The 24848-nt window shown below is 33.0% G+C and overlaps 2 protein-coding genes, 1 long non-coding RNA gene and 2 pseudogenes across 3 annotated transcripts; 3 read left to right on the top strand and 2 right to left on the bottom strand.

Annotated features, from left to right (window-relative positions):
• The first annotated feature begins 1903 nt into the window (after positions 1-1903).
• LOC114419553 (protein MOS2-like) lies at positions 1904-3728 on the top strand. Its single transcript, XM_028385252.1, has one exon. It carries the CDS (start codon positions 1982-1984, stop codon positions 3413-3415), a length of 1434 nt encoding a protein of 477 aa, XP_028241053.1. The 5' UTR covers positions 1904-1981; the 3' UTR covers positions 3416-3728.
• Positions 3729-5031: 1303 nt separating this feature from the next.
• Positions 5032-8899, bottom strand: LOC114417748 (annotated as a pseudogene).
• A 3386-nt stretch (positions 8900-12285) lies between these two features.
• Positions 12286-16441, top strand: LOC114419550 (chaperone protein dnaJ C76, chloroplastic-like). The gene is made up of 4 exons (XM_028385251.1): positions 12286-12705; positions 13541-13797; positions 15316-15496; positions 15643-16441. The coding sequence occupies exons 1-4, from the start codon at positions 12298-12300 to the stop codon at positions 16264-16266; spliced, it is 1470 nt and encodes a 489-aa protein (XP_028241052.1). The 5' UTR covers positions 12286-12297; the 3' UTR covers positions 16267-16441.
• On the bottom strand, positions 14434-15933 carry LOC114419551. Its single transcript, XR_003668265.1, has 2 exons — positions 15794-15933; positions 14434-15419 (listed from the first exon to the last, which is right to left on the bottom strand). It is a non-coding gene; the product is annotated as an uncharacterized LOC114419551 (long non-coding RNA).
• A 1321-nt stretch (positions 16442-17762) lies between the features above and the next one.
• On the top strand, positions 17763-22362 carry LOC114420667 (annotated as a pseudogene).
• The last annotated feature ends 2486 nt before the right edge of the window (positions 22363-24848 follow it).

The raw sequence follows: 24848 nt of genomic DNA, 5'->3' as shown, positions 1-24848 counted from the left end.
TCACAACTCAATACACATGTATTTCTCTATTCATCACAAGTTCAATTTATCACATACTCACAATTTGAAGCAGAATTTCATAATCTCAATATAACAATTTATACAAAAAGGTTTATCACACCATGGGGAGTAAAACCCCTCAAATAATTTCATACAATTATATCAAAATCAATTAATCAAAATAATAGGTATAAAAAATGAAAACACCAAGAGCACTCAATTTTATCAACCAATTCGCATTAGGACACCAATATTGTATTTATAATCATAAAGGAAAAATTATAATTCAATAAGCTTCCTAAAATAAACTCTAATTTAATCCTCTAAGGATCCTTACACATGTTCATTTTAACCTCAATTGTGATAAACTCATCCCTTACCTTTGAGCGGGCTAACGTGTGTATTCTGACAGCGACAACGGTATCTCTAGGAATTTCATGAGATTTCTCGAGTTTTTCCTCTGATTTGTTTTGATAGGGTTTGCAAGAGTTAGAGAGAAGAAGAAGAGATTAGAGTCTTCATTTTTTATTGTCTTCCTGCGATTCATTTTTCTCTCTCCATGAATATTATTTTGCAAATACTAATGGTGAAGGTGTGAGGAATTGAATTGCGAACCAGATATCTAAATTTCTCTTAGCTTTAACATTTTTTTGAATTTCCAATGGCGCGAATGCTCGAAAGTTACAAACATGATGCTTAAATATCATGACGATCCAATGGTTAACGAATCCAAAATCGTCGTTTTACTAAGATAAGTTTGAGTGTATGCAAGAAAAAAAGAGGATTTTAGGAGGGGAGGAGAAAAAATGAAAATTGAGAGGAAGAAAAGGTGTATTGTCTGAAAACTGTATTTATAGTTAGGATACTCACAACCTATTATTTACTCTATTTATTTATTTTTATTATTTTATAAAAAGAAACTCTATTTTATTTTCTATCAAATGAATAAATCAAATTTGTTTTTTTAATTTTTCTTCAAACCATTATTTTAATACATATATCCTTTTTATTTATTTAATTATAAAACTTCACATTTTTTAAAACTCTATTTTTTTAACTATTTTTTTTAATTTATTTACGAAAAATGAAATGTTACCGTGACTAAATTTCAATAAAAATAAATTTTTACACTTTTTCTACACAATGCAATTGATCACATGAAGTTGTTATCGATTGCCTTATGTTAAACTTGTATTGCTCTAAAAACTTGGTGAATCATCCGATCTCAAATTACACTTAATAATAAATTATAAACTGATAACAATTTTATTTTTTAAATATTTCATAAAATACGAGTTTAATAAACTTCAGTTATAGATCTCAATAGACTTCAATAATTAGGAAGACAATATCAATTTAATTAAAGATATAATTAATCTTTTACTCAATGTATTTCTTGTGGACGTATATGGTGGTATTATTACATTATCTTCCATGTTGTATTCGTTACATTTTTAGGAACTCGTTGTTTATAAAAAAATAAAAAAATAAAAAAATAAAATAAATACAGCTTTATGATGCTAATGAGTGAAGTCCAACTAGCAATACGGGAGGTGCAAGCTGAGCCAACCAAAAAACCATTTTAAAGCTTTGGATTGTTTTATCAGCATGTCTCACAGACTCGTATGAAAATGGAGTTGGGGGATTTTCTGCTTAAAGTTTTATTTAAAATATATGATTAATATTATTAACTATAAAAATATTAATAAGTAATTTATAATTAATTTATTATAAAATAATTTATAATAAAAAATAATTAATAATTAATTATTTTTTATAATAAAAATAAAAAATAATTAAAATATAAATCATAAGAATTAAAAATATTATAATTATACAAACTAATGATAAAAATAAAAAATATCAATTTTAGAAGATAAAGAATTAAAATAAATAGTTACTAAAGTTTAGTTTCCATAGATGATGGGTGAAATTTGTCCCTTTTGTGTTTTTCTGCAGATGTCTCGGTGGGAAGTAGTTGATGTTCTTGTTCTTGTTCTTGATTCGTGAAAGAAGAACTGAAAGCATGAAGCTCTCCTTCTCCGTCCCATCATCCAAACCCCACTCGAAGCCCAAAGCCGTCTCCAACACCTTCGACGACAATTCCACCTCCCAAAACGACACCGGCGGAACCAAATACCTCATCACCGAATTCGACCCTTCCAAACCCGCTCCCACCTCCGTCCCCAAAACCCTAATTCCCCCAATCCAAAACCAATGGCAACCCTTCAAGAAGATGAAGAATCTCCACCTCCCCACCGCCGCCGACGTCGAATCCCTCGCCTTCGAACTCCACACCGACGGGGACCAACCCGAATCCGACATCTCCTACGGCCTCAACGTCCGTGCCGACAATAATCCAGAAGGAAACAACAAAGACGACAGTGATGCTGCCGCGCCACGGCGTCGAGTTCCGCTGGAGGCCACGGCGCTGCAGAAGCTGAAAAGCGATCTGGAGAGGCTGCCGGAGGACCAGGGGATGGAGGAGTTCAAGGATGTCGCCGTCGAGGGTTACGGCGCGGCACTGCTCGCCGGCTACGGCTGGAAGGAAGGAATGGGGATTGGGAGGAACGCCAAGGAGGACGTGAAGGTGGTGGAGATCAAACGGAGAACTGCCAAGGAAGGATTAGGGTTTGTCGGTGATGCTCCTGCCGCGCTCGTTCTGAGCAACAATGAGAAGGACAACAAGAAGAAGGAGAAGAAGGAGAAGGTTGTTAGGATTGTTGGGGGAAGAGATTCTGGGTTGAAGGGTAGTGTTGTGTCTAGGATTGGGGATGATTATCTTGTTTTGGAGCTTTCAAGGAGTGGAGAGAAGGTGAAGGTGAAGGTGAAGGTTGGTGATGTTGCTGAATTGGGTTCTAAGGAGGAAGAGAGGTGTTTGAGGAAATTGAAGGAGTTGAAGACTCAGAGCGAGGAGGATAAAGTGTCAAAGAGTAAGCGCGGTAGGGATGAGGTGGAGGAGAAGAGAGGGGATCTTAATAGGAGAAAGGAGAAGAGAGTTGATGTTGGTAGGAAAGAGGAGAGGAGAGTGGTGGATCATAGGAAGGTTTCCTGGCTTACAAGTCACATTCGTGTTAGGGTGATTAGCCGGGATTTGAAAGGGGGGCGGTTGTATTTGAAGAAGGGGGAGGTTCTGGATGTTGTTGGGCCTACTACTTGTGATATATCTATGGATGAGAACCGGGAGATTGTTCAAGGAGTGTCACAAGATGTTCTCGAGACAGTGATACCGAAACGTGGGGGACCGGTGCTTGTGTTGGCTGGTAAATACAAGGGTGTCTACGGGAGTCTGGCAGAGAGGGATTTTGACCGGGAAACTGCCATTGTTAGGGATGCTGATACCCATGAGCTGCTCAATGTGAAACTTGAACAGATTGCAGAGTATATAGGGGACCCAAGCTTATTGGGACATTGATTCTGGTGCATCTGATGTGGCATACAACTGTACTTTCATATGGATTAACAGATATGCAAGTATGCATCTTTGGAATCTTGCAGTTTTTTTTCTTCATTTTAATGCCCCATGATAATTTAAGGATGATCATCCATTTCAAATTATAACTTTTATTTTGAAGTGTTTCATATATTGATTGAACTAGCTAGTACCATAGGAAGAAAAGTTAGCTTTGTAACAATAATCTATTTTCTTTGTTCAGTTACATTGCTATACTCTGTAAAATGGTGTGGCATCTTCTTATATTTAAGACATTTGTTATTAACTTTGTTTACTTTCGGTATGATTTCATCTCAACCTGTAAAGCCACAGTGCAGCCATGATTTTTGTTAGTTGTAGTTATAGTACCTTCTAACCGATTTGTGAGAACCTTAGTGGGGTCTCTATTAAGTTGAATCCATTGTCTGATTCTTGTGGATGAAATACCAATCAGAAACTTTAGTTTTATGAGCTTTCTTGTCCTGTTATGTGACAAAAGCGAGTTATCTGTTCTTATGTTGCCCTCTAGTCTATGCCTATCGCTTGCTGATGCTGGGCATTCTATGGACCTATATGTTTCATTGGTATGAATTTGGTCTAACAGTTGCTTCTTCTTGGTCAGTGACTTTTTTTTTGCTTTCTATGCTGTTCTCTTCTTTATATAATTTAGAAGAGAGTCCATGATCTGGGGACTGAAAGATAGGCCAAGTTAAGGCCCACTGGCATTTGAGCACCTGGGATCAAGTTGCCTCAGCTGTTTGTTTTTAAAAAATTGATATGTTCAAACAATTTCCAAACTAGAATTAGATTGACTGGGATTACTTACATTAAATTAAGTGTTCGTCTGACTATTGGATTGAGACTGAACTAATACATTTTGTCAGAACATGTTTTCTTTTTAGGCCTTTTAGATTTAAAATAGGAAAGTTTTTGTTAGCCGTTGTTGCATATTAGTTTTAACATTGTTTTTCAGTGCTGAATTACAAATGCATCGGCAGTGTATGAGAATTGTTATGGAAGAATGTAAACTGTAAAGCCTTAGCACATAATGATTATTGAAGAATGTAAAATGTAAAGCCTTAGCTCATAATGTAAATATCTATCATCTTTGTTTTAGTAGAAGGGGGTATTACAGTAGAACATAATTTGGCAAAGTTGTCCGTTTCATTTACACTATATTTGTTTAGGATGAATTGGGAAGAAGTGAAAGAAAATGGAAAAGGAGATGGAACAAATTATGTGGGGCTAAAAAAAAATTGTTTACTCCCATAACACCTGTGAAATGAAATGGAATTTTCTTATAGTAAACTGATTTTCGAACTAGCCTGTTGATTAAAAAATATATGAAAAACCTCCACAGTGAAACATTATTGTGAACCGAAAATATATCTTAATTCTTAAGAAATATTTTAATTTGTAATTGGAGATTTTTGAAGTTAGTTATTGCTGGTAACGTTAACCTCAATGCTGGTTATATTTTCGACGCATTAACAGCAATGAACATTATATGCTAAAAAAGAGTTTAAAAAAAGTTAAACAAGTTACATTAACAATATGTTTGAGAACAAAGACAATCTTTTCGACATATTGTGCCTTCCCTTAACAAGTTCCAGAAATAATACTATATAAAAAAGAATGAAAAGGCTAAACTAATCTAGGGTAAGATACTTTTAATAAATAATGTTCAACACATGAATTAGGAGAAATCTGTCTCAATCTGACTAGCGGCTATCCTGTGAATTGAGTAAAGAAGGTTAATATGTTATTTTTATTTTTTCATACTCAATTGTTAGAAATTGCCCATAGAAGTTACTGCTACAACTAAATCAATTTTGATTTGCGTTTTCTCAAGTTATAAATGATTCCTGGCCTTTCGGTACCCTTCCCACATGGAAGCCCATTGTTTATCCAGTGCTTCATTGTTGACTTATTCTTTTCAACACTGTGCTTGATGCTGTCAGCCACTTTTGTTTTCGGTTTAGATGCTGCCCCAAGAGAACTAGCAGTTCCTCTTACACTTTTTTCTCTGTGCCAAGGATTATTCTGCTTTCAGTTTTAATTTCAAAAAATGGAAATAAATTAGAAACCTTTAAATAAGCAACCTGAAGATAAGTAAAATAATGCATTACATACGTGATGCAAGCAAAGAAAGGTATGCTTAAGATTTAGAAGTGTCATTGTCAATCCATCAAAATGCCTTTACCAATTTCATGTTTAACATTTCACTTACCTCAGGATCTTTGTTGCTATCATTTCTGTTAAAGGAGAATATACTTGATAGAGAGAATTTGTCAACACATTTTTTCCCTGTTGAAAACATTTTGCTGCTTCTTCCAATGCGAAAATGTCATTACTTTTGAAAATAGTATAGTCTCTCCCACATAAAAACAAGTCTGTGGTGCAATGTCTGCATGGTGTAATTAGCAGAGGCAAAAAGCATATGTCAGTAAGTCCCAATTCATCTTGTTGCTAACAAATTGGAAATAAACAAGTCTCAAATCATCTTGAAGTCTACATCTACATATTAACTGAAAGCATGTCCACCTATCAATAAGTGAAGCAATTCAAATGAAAATTCTCAAAATGAATGTATTAATCATGTCATACCATGGAAAAGACAAATTGGATGAGAAAAGCAGTACTTGCACAGCACGTAAGCTACGTAACAATCCCTGTGGCAAAGGCTGCATATCTGAGAACCTGATGTATTTGAAGAACTCGGCAACTTTCTTGAACTGTTCAGTCGCAAGAGGGAGGTCTTATAAGATTGCATAAGATGCAAGAAAGGCAGTATAATAGCTTTGATAAGATGCTGTGTCTTCAGGCTTCTTCTTGGAACTTCTGACTCTTGAGGACTTGTAAACCTGCATTGCCTCTTTAGAAAGAAGTTCCTCATATGGAATTAAAGGCATCCTTCTGAGATGTGCATAACGCCTGCTAGCTGCAGCCCGAAGTTGAAACCAATCACCATTAGCAAAGTTTACTGCTTCTCCACAGTTAAAACCTAGGATCAACAAAAAGAATCAAATAATTGAGAGAATTTAATTAGAATGTCTTGACAGTATAAAAGATTTTTACAAAGTTATCTTATTATAAATTGTCATGTTTGATAAGTTTGTTGATTTTTATAATTACTCTAAAGGTTATACTTCAAATGTTTTCTGATATTGGTTAACAATACAAAAATCCTTACCCTGACCATGCCTGAAAATTAAACTCTAATGCATATCTAAAACTAGATTTTGTATGTCACTGTACACGTGTAGTCAAATTCACAATTAACAGAGAATGATAGATTACCATGACTAAATCCAGCATGATATGCTCTAGGAAAGGTGATGATAAACTCTCCTGGCTTCTGCACAGCTTTGTAAACTGCCACATCATGTTGTAACATGACATTTGGTGGGAACATGGTTGTTTTCTGTGCAAGAAACTTGAAAGCTCCATCGTCTCCATGTTTTGTTAAGATCTTATTAGAGTACACATGTTGTAAGACAGTCTTTTCAAATTGAGAGGCTGCATAACCAGGCACGCCATACCAAGTTTTATTTGCACCTGAGTGATGATAATTTATGCTGTGAAGAAAACATAAATATATATCAAGATCTGACAACTTGAAGTTAACAATGGTCAATGGCTAAGGAAGTGGAAAAGCAGATTGTTCTTAGATATACCTGTACAAATAATGATCTTCTACATGCCATGCAAACATACTGAACAGCATCCCAATGTAAAGCATAGGATCAGTTATTCCCTAAAATTTTGCATCGGAATTAGAAAGTAAAAATTGTAACTTTTGAATTCTTCTTAGGTTTCAAAAATTGCTTGCTTACGGGAATTTCCCTGTCGACTAAACGTAACAGGGATGGTGGCAGCCGTGAGAAATTCTGAAATCAAATGCAATATATTAATGAAACAATAAATACATGCATGAATGAATGTTGCTGCAAATAACAATCAATATATTAACTTCTAATAGCAGACTCTACATTTTTAGAAGCAATGTATGGCAACCAAAAATCAGTTGCCGGAGTGCCGTTGTTAAAAGAAAACACTAAGAAGAAATGAAGTCAGCATAAAGTCTGAAAAAAACACTTCAAGTTCCATTTGCTTGTTCCAAGTCTGTCATTATGATCACATGAAAAGGCACTACCTTCAACATTGACTCCATACTCAACTGTTTCCCTCTCTCCAGAGCCCATCTCATGCCAGAACTCCTTTTCCGCATATGAGGAAGGAAGACCTCCTGAACTATGAAATCTACTGAAAAAAGCCTTGTTTGCAAGAGCCTCAAATTCATGGTATGTATATTTTCTAGTTGAAATAATGACAACCAAAAATCATTTTATTTTACATAAATTAAGTAGCACAAAATCTTAAAAGCGTGATATTGTTTTACCTGCCTCTCAGAGAGAAGGATATTATATCCTTTTCATCAATCCATTTAGAAAGACGAAGAGGCTGTACATTTGTTTCAAATTTGAAATCTTTTTTCTATTTCATTAAGACAAAAGCAGCTGGGTTAGAGGCTGCAATTGGAGAAACAATTTTGCATATACCTGAAATATGAGGATGAAACTATTAGAATACATGTAAAAAAAAGACAGAAAAATGCAGTAAGTACTTGTTCTATTGTAGATAATTCTTTCCTGTTTGAACAAATTATTCTGGTTTAAAATAAATCCTTCTTCTAATTTGTGATTTGGACACTTTGAGAAAGAAGACCAAAGGAAAGTACATGGAGAATTGGAAGAGACACTAAGTAGCATCCCTAGTACGCTTAGGAGGACAAACAAAATGGATGTAAGAAAATCAGACATGAATGAGTGCTGCAATTCTTTCTCCATCTAATTTCCCTCATTTCCCCCCTCCTTCACTTCTAAAGTAGTCCCGGCATTTGTATTTGCCAGATAAAAGTGATTATACTGATCAGCATCTGAATAATCAAATGTCATTATAGCAATTGTACATTGTATGGCAAAAATGCCAACTTATTTACAAACCATACCAATATTCTGCATCAATTTCTTATACAAAGGGAATTCTTGGTATAAACATTTTAATGACAGATGAATCCCTTAACTCATCAACACAGTGATGCACTACATGTAATTAAAAGAAAAAAAATCTATAACCAGTTATCAAATACCATATTCAGAAGCCTCAGGTGCAATCTTCTGCAGATAAACTAAAGGATGCTCAAACTCATGCTCTGATGGGTGGTATGTTGGACACTCGGGAATCGTATTGGTCCATTCTAGATCAGCTAAATCAAATTTTCTCGGTTTGCGTGAGCCATGTCTCGCTGTCCGCTGAGTAATTGAACTTTTACCAGTCATTGTTGTTGTTCTTCTTCCACATCTTGAAGCTTTTGGTGCACCCATTTTATTTGATCTTTTTATATATCAAGCATCACTAGCATCAAATTCTTCTTCAGAGACACCAACTTCCACCCTTGGAGGCTTTTCCTCCAACCTAAAATATATTTAATAGTTATTAGGCAATTAGACAATAATTACTATACAAATTTACCAGATTGCAACAATGAAACTAACAAAACAAATTTGGAGAAATTAAATGGATGAGTATGCACGTGATGAAAAGCATCATTATAATTTTTATTTTGTCATTCAGATTGTTGAGAAAATATCATGTATAGTTTACTTTGTTTTGCATAGAAAGTTTTTTTGCAATTAGCTACACATAGTGAAACAAGAGTTCCCTTGATGGATTGATCAATTAATGTTTTCATTAGGGACAAACTGAATGTAAATCAATGTACTTACAGATAAACAAATTCTCCATTGATTGTGTATATTTTCATAAATACACTGTATATAAAGCCAAATTCATGATTAGTACTTTAAATTTGAATATTAAAGCATGTTCAAGTTGTTAGTGAATTGAAACTAATAGTAAGCAAAACATCAAAGAACTGTTGCAACCAGTGCTCAAATATTTTCAACTTCAAATACTGCTTTATACGTAACGCGTCACTACCCAACTTTATGAGAGGCAACCAATGCATAGAACAGGCAAAGTAACGGAAAGCGATTGCATTAACTTTTATTCAGGAAGATCTTCAAAACACCACAAAAAGAAGGTGGGGGGCGGGGGGACTATAAACTTGTATTCCTGAATCTGCCACTGAAATTAATTACACATATGAATGTAAACTTAGTGATCCCGAAATAAAGATAACACTCATCTTTTTGAATGCATATGCACGCATGCCATGCCAGAGACTCTTTTCCTTTTCCTGTTCATATCTATTTTTTACCTTTTACTTGCATGCACGCAAAAAGGTTGAATTTGTGTGAATCCAAGAATTGAGTATGTTATGTTATTATGTATACGTTTGATGAATTGGTTGTGAAGGGACCATTAACAAAACTGAAACAGCATATTTTTGTAACTGCCAGGAAACCAGTTTTGTGATACCCTTCTTCGGTATCACATTATATTGTATCCAATATTTATACACTTGCAACTTTTTCCTTGATTTCCTCCTTTTTTTACGATCACCGACACAACATTTTAAAATTTGTGAACAAATATATAAATTAATTATTTTTCAGGTCTTATATAATTATATTAAATGAGAAGCACTATTTACCAGTTATTTCCAATAAACTCTAACAACGTGAAGAGAGGTCAAAATGATATTAGATAGAGAGTGGGAGTGCCGCTAGCATTTGTCATTTTTTTTATCCTTTTACATTAACCTCTCTTAATTGTTTTAAAAGTACAAGAACATATGCATTATGTTATTTATTATAAGCTTAGGTTGAATTAATTAATTCATTTCCCACATTTAAATCTACATGTTTGTATGATTGATCACTAATGATCCTAACAAATCATTCCCTCCTCATCCCTAGATGAGACATTCATAAGATGCTTTATTCAAAACTTAGTTTTCAAGCATTTTTTTAATGACAATAAAAATAAAGAATTGAAACTTGGATAATCAAATCATAAAACAAGTTTTAATATGCACAATTACTCTTTTTGGGCAAGATATCCTGAATGACATCTTGGATGCTCCAAAACTTTGACAAAAGAATAGAAACTAAGAGAAAAGGATTAAATTTTTTTTATTGTCTAAGATTTTATAAAACTCTATTTCCTAATTAAATTGAGACTAAACTAAAGCAAAAATTCAGATAAAATAGATAATTGTAATGTTATTTATAATTTAAATGAACATATGCACCACAATTATCAAATATCATGAACAAGATCATGCATCATAAAACTTGTAACTTTGACAAATTCATTTGTTTTAAGATCCTGAAAAAACGATCTCCAATTTATTTCATTTGACAAATTCATTTATTTTAAGATCCTGAAAAAATGATCTCCAATTTACTTCATTCCACACATGATCACCAACATTTTCAACATCTAGCATTCCATTAAATGGAATGAATCCATTAGCCATCCAAAGTTTAATTAAATATTATTTTTTAATTCTTTAATTTCATCTTTGTGAAATATTAGATAGTAAGCAAAACATTGCCCGATTTCTATTGATAAGTTTAAGTAACTCGATATCAGAACAAGCATTATATTGTGTGTTAAACTCCATAAGTTGTTTTCCTTTTATATATATATATACATAATTATTTTTGTATTAATAAAAAAATTTAGTTTAATTATTTTAATTAAGACAAGAAAATATATTTTTAATCATAAATAATTATTGTCTATAAAAATAATAAAATTTAATTTTAAGCAACCTAAATGGTAAAAAAAATCTTAGCAACTAATCTTAAAATAAGGAAATTTGTGTTGGAGATGTTCGAATTGGCCAGTGCTAAGATACTTGATGTAACTTAATCCTTATGCAGTTATACTCTCATTTAAATACTAATCATTAAACTTTGATTATAAATGAATAAAGGTGGTATTTATTATTTAACCCGTTTCACAAACTTTCACAGCGTGTGTATTCAAACGGTATGTATGGTTGGTACCGGCGAAGTCCACAAGCATGGCGATTTTGCAGTGCCTCGCTTCGGACATCTCCTTAACTCCACCCCAAAACTGAACCATAGAGTACAGTACACGTACTTAACAAATTAAAACTAATTGGATCAGTGACTCTCTGAGTTTGAGACCACTACATGATAGGGTCAAAGTGTTGAACACTTATCAGATCAAGTTCCCAATTTTTTTGCATGTTCATACCAAACTAACATCTGACAGCAGCTTGCTGTATTATGATAGATATCCTCAAATATAATTTTAACATATTTTATATAATAAATAAATATTTTTAAATATATAAATATTATATTTTATATTTATGATAAACGTTTTACAGGATTGTTTTTAGTTATTGATAATATTTTAGAAAACAATATTGAAATTTAATATAAAAATAAAGATGAAAAACATATATTGAAAGACATAAGATATAAAGGGAAAAAAAATTAAAAACACTCATGTAAAACTCTTAAAAAATTCTAACTCATATTCGGATAGGATATATAAAATTTAGACCCTGCTGACTAGTGTCCACACACCGGGTAACGAATCATTAAATAGAAAATTTTAAGTATTGAAATTGTATTAAAAATCACAAAGGAGTGACCTAGCTATGTTTTCCAAAAAAAAAGAATAATTTTACATTGAAATTTCTTAAGGAAACTGATAGCATTTTTCATAATATTTTAATTCTACACGCTTTCCCTAACGCCTTGTATCATATAGTTGAAGAATTAGGTAGCATAAGTATCTTGCATCGTTTTCAGGAAAAGTGATGTGAGAATGCAAAATATCTTGCATCATTGTTGTGTTGTGGGTCATAGAATTATATAGGAGCCGAACGTGATCAAACTCTACCATATGATACGATGATGTCTTATCTTTTTCCCTTAGCTTCTTCCTCTTACACTCATTATTCCATCATCAACAACAAGGCAACTATTGCATCTGCATGTCTTCCTTCCTACATCATCAAAAAACCACTTGGATTTCACCCTTCAAACCTCCACAACAAGTGTTTCTCTAAGTCCAATGCCTCCACCTCCACTCTCACATGCAAGGCATTATCATCATCAACCATGATGGACTTTGACTTGTATGACCTTCTGGGCATTGACAGCTCTTGTGATCAGTCACAGGTCAAAGTGGCGTATCGCTCTCTTCAGAAGCGCTGCCACCCTGACATTGCTGGCCCTGCTGGCCATGACATGGCTATCATACTCAACGAAGCTTATTCCATTCTCTCTGACCCAAATGCACGCCTTGCCTATGATAAGGTTATTTTTAATTTAATCTTTCTTCTTTCTTTCTTTTGCTTCAATTCCCTCAAATTCTATGCTTTTCTTCTTGTGAACATTCCAATAGAAACAACTCATTACTCATCTCATGTTATGATGTGGTTGCCGAATGCCAACTCATCATTTGTGTTTCTATGACTGTTGATTTGTTCTACCCAATTCAAGTTTTAGGATTAGTTTGGATGAGCTTCTAATGAGAGCTGTTTAATTGTACAAGCTTAAGACTTTTCTAAAGTTATTATGTTAGTTTCTCTTAAATTTGTAAGTGTTTATAGAGAAGTCAGAAATTATCTTTTGAGAAAGTTAAGGTGCATATGGTTAAGAGTAATTAAATAGTCTGTGTAGTGTGAAGTGCTTTTAATCTATCATCTTATCATAAATTGAGATGTAAGGAAATTTTGTTGATTCTTACAACAATTACCATGAAAGTCATATCTAACATAATTCCTGATTGGTTAACCGCATGAGTATATAGGAATTAAACTCTGGCTATCGGTTAATCTTAACTTATACCAGAAGTTTGATTCATTTTATTTTATTTTTTTCCTTTTAAGTGTTTGTTCAGGAGTTTATCCAAATTGGGACTTAGTCCAATTTCTAGTCTATGATTACAAAATAGTATTTGGGTCATGAGATGAATATGCTGCTTGTTTAATAAGACAAAGAAAAACAGAAAATAATGAAAATTTGCGTTTGAACTGGGAGCGTGTCAGTGAATCTATGTTTTTGCATAATGTTTTAAGGGAAATTAATTGTCAATTCATTTTTTTTATGTTGATATTGCTTAATTTGAGAAAATGTTGATGTTGTGCAGGAGCAAGCAAAAAGTTCAGAATTCAAAGGCTTCACTGGCAGACCCATATACTCGGTCTGGTGTGGGTCAGAAAGTGAGCAGCGGGCAATATTTGTTGATGAAATCAAATGTGTTGGTTGCCTGAAATGTGCTTTGTTAGCTGAAAAGACTTTTGCTGTTGAATCAGTTTATGGAAGAGCAAGGGTTGTTTCTCAGTGGGCTGATTCCCCAAACAAAATTGATGAGGCAATAGAATCTTGTCCTGTCAATTGCATTTCGTAAGTGTGTGTATATATACCATTCTGGATCAAGATGGGAATCATTATAACTATTTTTTAATTGTTACATAATCAATACCTTATTTGTTGTGATTTATATCGTGCAATATTCTAGTTATTACCATAATATATAGAGTCATATTATGTGGTAAATTGTTGCACACCTTCAGGTTATACTATCTTAAAGTTAAATTTCTTAAAATTCTAATCTAGCATGGAAGGCCCCATTACCGCTCTCTCCTCCAATTTTGATACTTCTAATTATAAGAACTACTAGCTTGTTTCTAGTATCTTTGTTGAGTTGCAAAGAACTTCAGAGGATTGAGTTATAACCTTTCTTCCCAAAATGGGAGATTGGGAGAGGGGTAACCTAATTAGCTGATGATTAGCTGATGGTTTGTTCAAGAATTTGAGCTTACAATACTGATGTATAGGTGTTGGCAATTGTTATCTGAATTTATCATCTTTGCTAGGAAATGGTTGTGCAATTTTCCTGCAGATAGCATCAGGGATGAGAAAATGTTATGAATGAGAAAGTAGCTATATAATGAAAGTTGGATCTGCTTGATAATTCTTATTTTGGTTCTATACAATGTTGATAATTCCTTATTTTGTTTCAAGTATATTTTTTGCTGCTTTTTTTTTTTTATCTTTATTGTCTGCCAACTTTTTACTATGCTTCTATTAACAACTATTTTTGAAATTTTAAATTATTTACAGCTTAGCTACACAGAGACTTACAAAATTGTTTCGGAATTTAGACAGCAAATATGAAGCTTATTGCATATAAAGTACTGGATCCATTGATCTAGTTAACTTCTTACCAATCATATTTGTTCGGCTAAGATTCTCCTGGATTTAACTTTGATCCATTAAATGTTGATTTTTGTGCACAAATTAGAGATGATGTTGATTGATTAAGGAGTTCTCCAAGTAACCAGGTTAGAATGGTTCTCTTTGGACTGCAATCTTAGAAGTAATGTTACATTGGTTGGACCACAGTGCTTGAAAATTTATAGATAGCCTTCATTTTTTAGTTATTTGAGAATACGACATTCTTTTGGATTCATACTGGTATTCCTCTATTTGCTAATTTTTTGTTTGTTCACTTTGATTTTATTTAAAAGATTATTTCTTCCCCAATTTCATGGAAGTTCTCTTTCCTTTTTATCTTAGAATAATCTGCCATGTTGCAGCCATTCTCTCTCTTGTATGAGTGAAATTTCTTGTTTCAAATCAAGAAGAAAGTTACAACTTACAATATCTCTACTTTATAGTTGAATTGTTTTGTAAAGCAAGATCTTTGCTTTCACCTATTTCACATTTGTAATTTGCAAGCAGTTTGCAAGCAGCAATTGTTGAATAGACATTAAAGAGTAGCCATTATTCTTTGGAAGAATTGTGACTTAGGGACAAACATGATAATTGTGTTGGTCAGGAATTTTTAAATCACGGTTCTCCCCTTTTCATTTTAGTTCTTGTTAACGACCATTCTTCTTCTTCTTTGGAATAAAATAGGGTTGTTGAGAGGTCCAACCTTGCAGCTTTGGAGTTCTTGATGTCCAAGCAGCCACGTGGCAATGTAAGAGTAGGTGCAGCTCACACAGCCGGTGCTCGTGTCTCTAATATATTTGTAGATGTGGAGAAATTTCAGACTAGATTCCAGGAAGCAATGGAAAAGGCTAATAAGTGTTCTAAGGTTAGTTTGACATGTAATGCAGTACTATCATAGAAAGTAAGAATGGTCATAAGAATGTGTCTTCATTATGCTAAATCTTCAATGCTTGTGTTGTATTCCCCACTCATTCTCTACTTCATGGATTAAGTAGTTAACATCTCATTCAGGAAACAGACCTCCAAAGAGAATCAAGAATGTCAGCAATTCAGGCAATAAGATCAATTTCCAATTGGTTATACTGGCAAACACCTAGATCAAGTAGTAGCTCATCAAAATCAGAAAAAGGCATGACAAGAGTTGTAAATAAATTGCCTGAACCTGATATCAGCAAGCTCAGAGACGCGGTTGCAAGGAAGAAAGTACGAGATAGGACAAGGACCAAACATCAAACCCCATTAAATTTCATTCATCCTGAGGAGTATTGGACTCCATCAACTCATGCTCTTCCATCTTCAACTAGAAGTACAACTACTCCAACCCCACTTGAAAAGCCTTCAGTTACGACCACAGGACAGAAAAAAACAAATGAAAGTGATCATGAAACATATGATAATCAAAATAGCCCTATCAGATGGGGATTACCAATAATTACTGCATTGACTGCAGTGGTTACAGTTCAAATGCACACAGTTGAGTCAACAAGTAAACTGCAACAACATGTAGCTGGTTCTCTAGCTCTGCAAATTGTTAACAGCTCTTGGTTGCAGTGTACCCTGGCAGCAGCTACATGGTATATGATTGGAATGGCAATTACAGAACTTTTGTCCATAATAGGAAATAGAAATAGGTAGAAGTATATATTAGGAGCTTTAAATTTTACAGGCAAATATGTATATATATATACACATACATACATGTAATAAACTGTAAGGTATATAAAGAAACACATGAATCACATTCACAGTAGATGATGTATAAGTATAACAATTTACCCATTAAGAATGCTATACTTTATCAATTCTCTGACTCAGCTTTGAAATACTAACCCAAACTTGTTGGGATTTAAAATTTACCACTTTCTTGTTCACCAAAGACATTGAAAATTCTACTTGATGTCTTGAAGGTGACTTTGTTGGTTCACTTTGCAAAAATATTGGCAAGGGAATATTTTGACGAACGTGTGTATCCATTTCTTTATCCTTGTAACTTGGATATTATTACTGTATGCTTCACATACCTTTCAGCGTTATGCTTGAGCACAAATAAATAGCAAGATGCCATAAAGTATAAACTATGCGAATTGAGCAAGCAAAGTTGGTTGGTTGCTACGAGTAACATCTGAAACTAGTAGCGGTACTTGGTGGAGTAATCATGATGTGCTTGTTCCTCAAGAAGATCATCTTCCTCCTCTTCCTAGGGTTTCAGATTCTCAACCAATAACGCAACAATGACTCACCTTCAGAAAAAGTAAACTAGTGTCAGTTGGGCTATGGGCCCAATTTCTTTTAAAATGTTTGAAATAATAAGAGGTGTGAAGAGTAAAAATTGGAATGCAAATAACAGCCCCTGTATTTTTGTGATAGAATAGAACCCTAATTAAAGCAGAAAATGTATTAAATTAGATGTACGATTTGGTCAAGCTTTTAAAAAGATTGGCATCAATTTTATTTACATACTATTAAAATTTTAAAATTATAGCTTGTCCTACATGCAAAGTATGAAATGAATTATAAGGTCCGCTTTGAAGTCGGCAACTTTAGTCCTTTCTAAAACTATGTCGTGCATTTAGAAAACAAAACACAAAGCACAGTTGTCAGCAACCCATGCTTAAGCACACCATATCTTTTTTTCTAATCTAACATCTTAGTATTTTCACATTCCTTATATAATATGTTCCAAGCTTCATGTTTGAACGACATTTTGTCAGCTCCTAAGTAGCTATAGTATGATGTATCACAGGTTGGCATGCACGGGTGCATCCTCTCTCGTGCATGTATTGTTTGTTAATCATGTTGCTCTAATATTCAACAACAGTATCCTATAACCTCAAACATATCCACACAAAGGGAAGGTTCCTTTGGACAAACTAGTACCTTAGCTGTTACCACTATTCTCAATTCCGTACCTTCACTTTTGCTTCCTCTTCTGAATCTTAGATCTAATTAAAATAATTTTTTTAAGCTTTACTACAATGTATATAAACCCCTTGAAGCACCCTATGAGCCTATACCATAGTACTAGCTTTCTAGCCTTGACTTGATAAACAAAAAAGAAAAGAAAAAGCTTTCTACTAGCCTTGATTTTCTCACATAGTGGAAGTTAACCCTTTATTTGTTCCAGTTAAGTTATGGCACCCCTTGATTTTGTTGCACTTAAAGACTTGCACAATTCAGCAAACAACCTTCTCCATTCTCCAATGGTTCAACAAGCTATTGTCCATCAAACAGAAGAAAAATGGTTTGATGATGTGTCAGAGTCATCTCTGAGGATGTTGGAGGTTTGTGGCATCTCAAAAGATGTTCTCTTGCTAGTAAAAGAGCACCTCCAAGAACTTCAATTCACTTTGCGTAGAGCAAGCATTGGTGATCCAGGAATTGAAGAAAAAATTGCAGCCTACAATTGCTATAGGAAGAAACTGAAGAAAGAAACATTGAAGTGGTTGAAGTGGTTGAAGAAGGGTATGAAGAGTCAAACAGCCACCATGCACCCTCCAATGATTAATGAACAAAAGCTAGTGTTGGTTGTTGATGTGCTAAGAGAAGTGAGGATGACCAGCATTTGTATTGTGGAATCACTTTTGTCCCTTGTTTCCTCACCTTGGTTGGATACAAAATCAGGGAAATTAAGGTCCTTCACATCAAAGCTTGTGCGTGTGAGTTTGCATTGTTGTTCAGATGATATGATCTATTATGATGCCATGGTGCTTCAAAGTGAAAACAAAAGGTTAGCAGGGATTAGGATGGCCATAGAAGATCTTGAGGTGGAGTTGGAGTGCATGTTCAGACGTTTGATCCACACAAGAGTTTTGCTTCTTAACATTCTTACCAAATAGAAAAATTAGGTGGGAAATGGGAACCCCAACATACCAATGACAAACAAGTCGACTAGCTCACTAGCTCAAAACCCCTTTATCTCTTAATTAAATTTACTTAGATTGTTAACCATTCTTTTATTCTTTGATTGTTTTCAAATAAACTACATTGTGAATGTTGAATATAATTGAACATTGTCTATTCCACCCTGAGTTACATAGATTTACAGTCAATGGAAAATAAGTTTGGACTATAAATAAAAGCAATTCAATTGCTTGTATATATATGTTTTATTATGCCATATAATTGCAAGAAAGAAAAATCATAATTCCATGTGCATCTAGCTGTCTGCAAGTGGATTTCTTTGTCACTATGTTATCCAACAATTTGAGGAATAATTAATAAAAAAAAGAATAATTGGAAGTGTTTATGTTGCATACGCAACAGAACAGATATTGCTTTTAAAGCTTCATTGGAATTATATAGCTAATAGTGATTGGTAACAGGATGTCTCCATGTGCCTTATCAATTATAGTTTGTACTTTGTAGTCAAACATTGCTATGTATGTATGAAGGAAATATCTTCATGGGGATGGGAATTTAGCATTTGAACAGCGTGTGGGGGATGGTTTTACATGGGTAACAATTTCGATTACACCCTACAAATTGTAGGGACTAAAACTATAGTATAAAAAAAACAAACTTTTAATTGTTAGTTGAAATCTATTAATGTAATTTATTAAATTAAAAATATTTGATAAAATTAAATTGTTGATTGATTGATAAGTATAAAGATACATATTTGCATATTTTTAATATAAATTATTTTTTATTTTGCAAATAAAGTGTATATAGTATATTTTTATATAATTATATATTTTTAGTTTTTTAAATAATTTTAAATTATTATATTTTTTAATTTTAAGATTAAAATGTTTTCTTAAAAGTAAAAAATATTATACTAATGAAAATAGATAAATTAATTTAAGGATTTTTTATTAAATGAATAATGGACCAGTTTTTTTAAACTTAAAATAAATATTTTTTTTAAAATAAATATTGATTTAATAAGCAGGTAAGATTTACTTCTTAAAATAAAATAAAAAAATTATATTTTTTAAACAAACACATTAAAAAGACATAAAATTACTTATTTGATTAGAATAAACATGTTTTAGAAAAAAATAAGCCTAAACAAACTTATCCAATATTATATTAAATGAGGAATACATGATTTTTTTAAAAAGTTGAGGTTAAAATAATTCACTTATTAAAAAAATTTATTTTGATAAAATGTTTGTAAACAAGTCAAACAAATTATAAATTAATTAGTTGAAATAATTAATTAATTACATTCTTCGTGTCATGTTTTAATTTTAGCTTCAACTTAAAGCAATTTCTCATTTCCTAAACTTTTGTAACAATTAAAAAAAAGGACTCAAAGGTAGGACTTTAGGATAGGGGATGCTATTCAATAAATAAATAAAAAAAGACAGGAAATGTGAAAAAAATAAGTAGCCTTGATTTGAGTGTTTATTTTGTATTCTTATTTTTTGAAAATAATTTTTATTTTTAACATTTAAAAAATTATTTGTCGAGAAGAAAGCACTATATGGTGTGAGTGTGTTTTAACTTCAAGAAAAAATTTAAAACATAAACCTTCATGATTTTAAAAGAAAACTAATGAGATTGATATCTTTATATATAAATTAGTAAACATAAGTCAAGTAGTGCTAAAAAAAAGTAAGTAAAAAAGTTGGTCTAACTTTTATTAGAGTTTATAATTTGTGTTGCTCAAATCACAATTCACAGCCACTCTATCGTTGAAGCACGAAGAAGCTGCTACATCATTTATCATTCACTTTGTTGCACCTTCCCAAATCGCTAAGCAGGTTCACATTCACGATCACTCTTCACACGGAAATGAAACGCTGCAATGTCTTTATCTCCAGGCTCTGCAAGGAAGGCAAAATCGACAACGTACGCAAGGTGTTCGACGAAATGCCTGAATGGGACATTGGTCTGTGGACCACAATGATAACTGGGTACTTAAAGTATGGCATGATCAGGGAGGCCAGGAAGCTGTTTGATAGACGGGATGCCAAGAAAAATGTGGTCACTTGGACAGCCATGGCTAATGGGTACATCAAGTTCAATCAAGTTAAGGAAGCTGAGAGGTTGTTTTATGAGATGCCACTGAGGGACGTCGTGTCTTAGAACACGATGATTGATGGGCATGAGAGGAATGGCCTCACCCAGCTGACTTTGGACTTGTTCAGCAGAATGTCGGAGAGAGATGTTGTTTCTTGGACCACAATCATCACGACATTGGTGCAATGTGGGAGTATTGAGGACGCACAGGATTTTTTTATCAGATGAATGAAAGGGATGTGGTTTCTTGGACTACCATGGTTGCGGGTTTGTTGAAAAAGGGGAGAGTTGAGGATGCTCAGCACTCTTTGATCAGATGCCTGTTCAGAATGTGGTTTCTTGGAATGCAATGATCATGGGTCATGCACAGAATAGGAGGTTGCATGAGGCTCTGGAGTTGTTTCAGGGATTGCCTGAGAGGGACATGCATTCATGGAATACCATGATCACGGGTTTCATTCAGAATGGGAAGTTAAATTATGCAGAGAAATTGTTTGGTGAAATGCGAGAGAAGAATGTCATTACTTTGACTGCAATGATGATGGGGTATGTGCAACATGGGCTAAGTGAAGAAGCATTGAAGGTATTTAACAAAATGCTGGCTACCGATGGGTTAAAACCCAACACTGGAACTTTTGTGACTGCTAAGGGCTTGTAGTGACTTAGCTGGTCTTACTGAGGGACAACAAATTCACCAAATGATAAGTAAGACAGTTTTTCAGGATAGCACATATGTGGTACACTGATAAATATGTACTTGAAATATGGTGAGTTGCATTCTGCTAAGTAGATGTTTGATGATGGGTTATTGAGCCAAAGGGATTTGATATCTTGGAATGGTATGATTGCTGGCTATGCCCACCATGGGTATGGCAAGGAGGCAATTAATCTATTTAATGAAATGCAAGAATTAGGTGTTTGTTCTAATGATGTCACCTTTGTTGGACTTCTCAGGGCTTGCAGTCATACTGGTTTAGTTGAGGAGGGACTTAAATACTTTGATGAGATTCTGAAAAACAGATCTATACAACTCAGAGAAGATCACTATGCATGTTTGGTTGATCTTTGTGGTCGTACAGGAAGGCTGAAAGAAGCTTTCAATATCATTGAGGGGCTTGGGGAAGAGGCACCATTGACTGTTTGGGGAGTGCTCCTTGCTAGATGTAATGTGCACGGAAATGTTGATATTGGGAAGCTTGTAGCTGAGAAAATTTTTAAAAATTGAACCATAGAATGCAGGCACCCATTCATTACTTTCAAATATGTATGCTTCAGTAGGGAAATGGAAAGAAGCTGCCAACATTAGGATGAAAATGAAGGACAAGGGGTTAAAGAAGCAGCCAGGTTGTAGTTGGATTGAAGTTGGCAATACAGTGCAAGTATTTGTAGTTGATGATAAATCACGTTCTCAGTATGAGCTGCTGGGGCATTTACTTCATGGTCTACATACAGAGATGAAATAACAGCTGAAAGAAGCTTCCCATTCCCTCTTTAAATTTGTTAGAAATGAACATTACTTTTGATTTAAAATTTGTCAGACTCCTATACATACCCCAGTACTTTTCCCTTACTCTGGTCCCTTGCTTTTCATACACTCTTCTCCCCCTCTTTTTATGAGTTTCAAATTTTAAGTTTGAGCTAAGGATCAGTAATAAGATTTTAAATGCTTGATTTACGATTCACTTATGCCAATATTTACTTATGAAGGTTTGGACGGATTACTGAATTCAAGCAACCCAATGTCAGATATGCTGATGCAGATCTTGATAGAAAGAGAAGTTAGTTTTTGTGCATAATATTTCTCATATGCGTTAATCTTTTACTAAAATAGAGAAAGGGGCTTAGTACTGTCTAGAAAACTATTGTGCAGTTGAAAATGAACTGTACACATGCATGTCGTGTACTTTAAGGTTATTATTACAGAATTTTAGTGATGTTATTAGAAGATAAACTGAGCTATGCAACCTCTCCACAAAAAACTGAATTGAGAGCATATATGAGTTCTTTGTTTTCAGCAATGAGATGAAGATAGAAAAACTGTGCGACCCTTTCTAAGCATGTATATAAAGGCTAGTTTAACTTTTTAGCGAATTATTGATCCATGATAACTGCTTTTTCCACTTTTAGTAAAATAATAAGATGTTAAGATTAAAAGAAAAGGTTTTGAGCACAGAATAATAATATTCCCCTAGACACTTCAGGATGATAATCCGTTGATTTTTTTATTGATAAGATGAATTAATTAATGTATTAATTTTTTTATGGTTGTGATAGGTTTGAATTTTTAAATTTTGCAGAAGAATTGGCATGATTGAAGAATTAGAGAAGATGACTAGCCTCCGTATTCCCAGGCCTTAGTGTTAAATTGAACATAGTCTAGATAATTTAGTTAGAATGTGATTTGACATCAAATTACATATATTTTGGTGTAATGAAACTTTGATGCCAAGATTTCCAATAAAATATTTAACTTTATAGAGGAGATTGTATTTGAAGTGATGTGATGAAACTACGTACATATATATGTATTTGATTCTAATATATATTTGTCACTTTAATTTTTTTCTATTATGATTTTGGTCTCTAACTATACTTTTAAAGTTTTAAAGTTTGGATTTTAATGAAATAACTTTATTTGTTTTAAACAATTATATACTATTGGATTAGAATTATGTAGGTTTTAGTGCCATAGCTTTAGACCTGTATGTAAAACAAACAAGAAATAAAAAATAAATAACTTCGGTTTGCAAAAATTGTTTTGGAAAGGTTTTTTTTTTCTTCAAAAAAATCGTCTTTAAATTGTTATATTTTTAATGGAAAAATAACATATTTTAAGATGGATTTTTTAGAATCCTTAATTTTTTACATTTTTAAAACAAAAAAAAAGATATTTTAGAATATTTTTATGCAAACTGATGTAAAAAAATAAGTTTTTAAGACAATTCAAAAATCATCATGAAAAATGTTGATTTTTCACGATAAAGATTTCAAAAACGGTTAAAAACCGTTGTAAAGTGTCAAATAATCAATATAAAAAATCCTTTTTTAGCAGTAACTGCTTTTAAGAACAATACCTTAACCAATTATCAGTCACCAAAATGGATAATACCTTAGATGTGATGACCCTAATAATGCTAACAAATTTAAGGTATAGGAATATTGGCACCCGAACGGCAACACCACTATTGCTCACTTTGCCTGTATTAATTAGGGGACTTGTTTTGATGTGTCAAAGGTCTCATCGATTAAGAATTGAGACCAAACATAATTTATAAACATCTTCATATTTTATGATTTTTAAAAAAATTTAACTAATAAAAAAGTGTTCAAAAGAATCTATTAAAAAAAATATGTTTTTAACATTTCTAATAAGATTAAGTTTTGTGGGCTTGTATTTGAGGAAAATTAATGATCGTGAGAGACGTGTTACTTCAAAAAATTAGTTTCACGTAAGTTAATTGGTTAATGGTGATGTTTAGTTGGAAAGGAGGGAGACAACTCACCAGGAAGGAGATAGCTAGGGAAGAGAGAAGAGGGAAGCGTGTAGAGGGAGAGGAGGAAAAAGGATATTTTTATATTATTAGTGACTGTCAATTTTAAATAAATAAAAGAATTACTTTGATTCAGCTTAAAATATGAAAAGATTAAATTGAAATTTTTTAAAAGATTAAAATTCAAAAGTAAATTTTAACTTTAAAGAAATGATATCGTCAAAGGCATGTTACTTTCGTAAAACCAAGCTTAATTAGCAGCTGTTAATGTTTAGTATGTTTTTATGGTTGTTATACTAATGTTGCTGCACTTCTTATGAACCAATCAGTTATTTCATTATTAATATATATAATCATATTTGCCTATAAAAAAAATACTATTGTTGCTGCAGCATGCAGAAACCCGGAAATAACCATTTCTAGTTAATGATCAATCGACGCTTAACTTTTCATATAGTCTATTTAAAATCATCATTGCAGAATTATACTGTTTCTGAACACAATTCTTTTTAACCAAATTGCAAAAGTGATAAAAAAATTTCTAACGATGGTGTAATTTTTATACAGTAACAAAATCTATTATAGATTGAATTTATTATTTAATTTGGTTTGATTTTTTTTTAGAATTATTATTGTATAAAAGAGATGCATCATCTTAGTTTGTTTATTTCCTTCAAGGTAGAGAAGCTGCAGTAGTTCTCAATTCTCAGCATACACACTGTTGTAAGATGCTTGTGGTTTTGAAAACCGACACGTGAT

The sequence above is a fragment of the Glycine soja genome, chromosome 7 (genome assembly GCF_004193775.1).
Source record: "Glycine soja cultivar W05 chromosome 7, ASM419377v2, whole genome shotgun sequence".
NCBI lineage: Eukaryota > Viridiplantae > Streptophyta > Magnoliopsida > Fabales > Fabaceae > Glycine > Glycine soja.
This window is presented reverse-complemented; position numbering and strand designations above follow the sequence as displayed.

Excerpts from the sequence above, each read along its gene's own strand:
- LOC114419550 (XM_028385251.1), top strand. The coding sequence starts at position 12,298 with ATGATGTCTTATCTTTTTCCCTTAGCTTCTTCCTCTTACACTCATTAT. Across the intron at positions 13,798-15,315 it reads TGTCCTGTCAATTGCATTTC|GGTTGTTGAGAGGTCCAACC; the intron begins GTAAGTGTGTGT and ends GGAATAAAATAG. Across the intron at positions 15,497-15,642 it reads AGGCTAATAAGTGTTCTAAG|GAAACAGACCTCCAAAGAGA; the intron begins GTTAGTTTGACA and ends CATCTCATTCAG.
- LOC114419553 (XM_028385252.1), top strand. The coding sequence starts at position 1,982 with ATGTTCTTGTTCTTGTTCTTGATTCGTGAAAGAAGAACTGAAAGCATG.